Genomic DNA, 811 nt, shown 5'->3' with positions numbered 1-811 from the left:
AGGGGCAAGCCGAAACGTCGAGCGACGCCGCCTCGGCGCGGCGGGCGGTGCGCTCTTTGTCGAGCCACGCGCGGACCGTGCAGAAGAGCGACCCCGACGCGCCGCCGCCGGCGGGCGGCGCGGCGGCGGGCGGCGCGGCGGCGCTGTTGGAGACGACGACGCCGCGCTCCATGCGGATGATGTGGGTGGGCCAATCGTCGAGGCCGTCGAAGATGTGCGTCGAGTAGATGACGGTGGCGCCTATGGGTCGGTCAGCCAGCCAGTCAACTCGTCGGCTGCTCATCCGCGTCGTCCGAGTCGGTGGCGGAGGCGCCGCGCTGCTCGGTCTCCTCGCGCAGGAACTGGAGCAGCGCCTGCCGCGAGAGCACGTCGAGGTCGGTCGTCACCTCGTCGAGGAGGAGGAGCTCCGACGGGCGCAGCAGCTTGAGCAGCAGCTGCGCGCGCCGCCGCTGCCCGTCCGACACCTTGTGCAGCCGCCACTCGAAGTCGAGGTCGAGCAAGCTCGTCAGCCGCTCGAGCCGCGCGCTGACGACACTCTGCGGGAGGCCGTCGCGGACGAGCGAGTCGGCGAACGCCTTGGCCATGAAGCCGACCGAGAAGTCTGCCTGGAAGGGCACGCCGCTGCCGACACACGCGACCTGCCGCCGGGCGGGGGAAGAGTGGCTGAGATGTGTGTGTGTGTGTGTGTGTGGAGTGGCTGGGATCTGTAGCCCTTCAGCGCTAGGTGTAGCCCTTCAGCGCTAAGTGCAGCTGACAATGCAGAAAACGACGGCCCCGCCGCCGCGCGCAGCTCTCTCGGCCCATCTCTCTC

At 70.2% G+C, this 811-nt stretch overlaps 1 protein-coding gene across 1 annotated transcript; it reads right to left on the bottom strand.

Moving 5' to 3' along the window:
- Nucleotides 1–263: 263 nt before the first annotated feature.
- On the bottom strand, nucleotides 264–584 carry EMIHUDRAFT_317717 (hypothetical protein; the record flags this gene model as incomplete). Its single annotated transcript, XM_005785303.1, has 1 exon — nucleotides 264–584. The coding sequence occupies one exon, from the start codon at nucleotides 582–584 to the stop codon at nucleotides 264–266; it is 321 nt and encodes a 106-aa protein (XP_005785360.1).
- Nucleotides 585–811: the final 227 nt, after the last annotated feature.

The sequence above is a fragment of the Emiliania huxleyi genome, assembly GCF_000372725.1.
Source record: "Emiliania huxleyi CCMP1516 chromosome Unknown EMIHUscaffold_1612, whole genome shotgun sequence".
Taxonomy (NCBI): Eukaryota; Haptophyta; order Isochrysidales; family Noelaerhabdaceae; genus Emiliania; species Emiliania huxleyi.
This window is presented reverse-complemented; position numbering and strand designations above follow the sequence as displayed.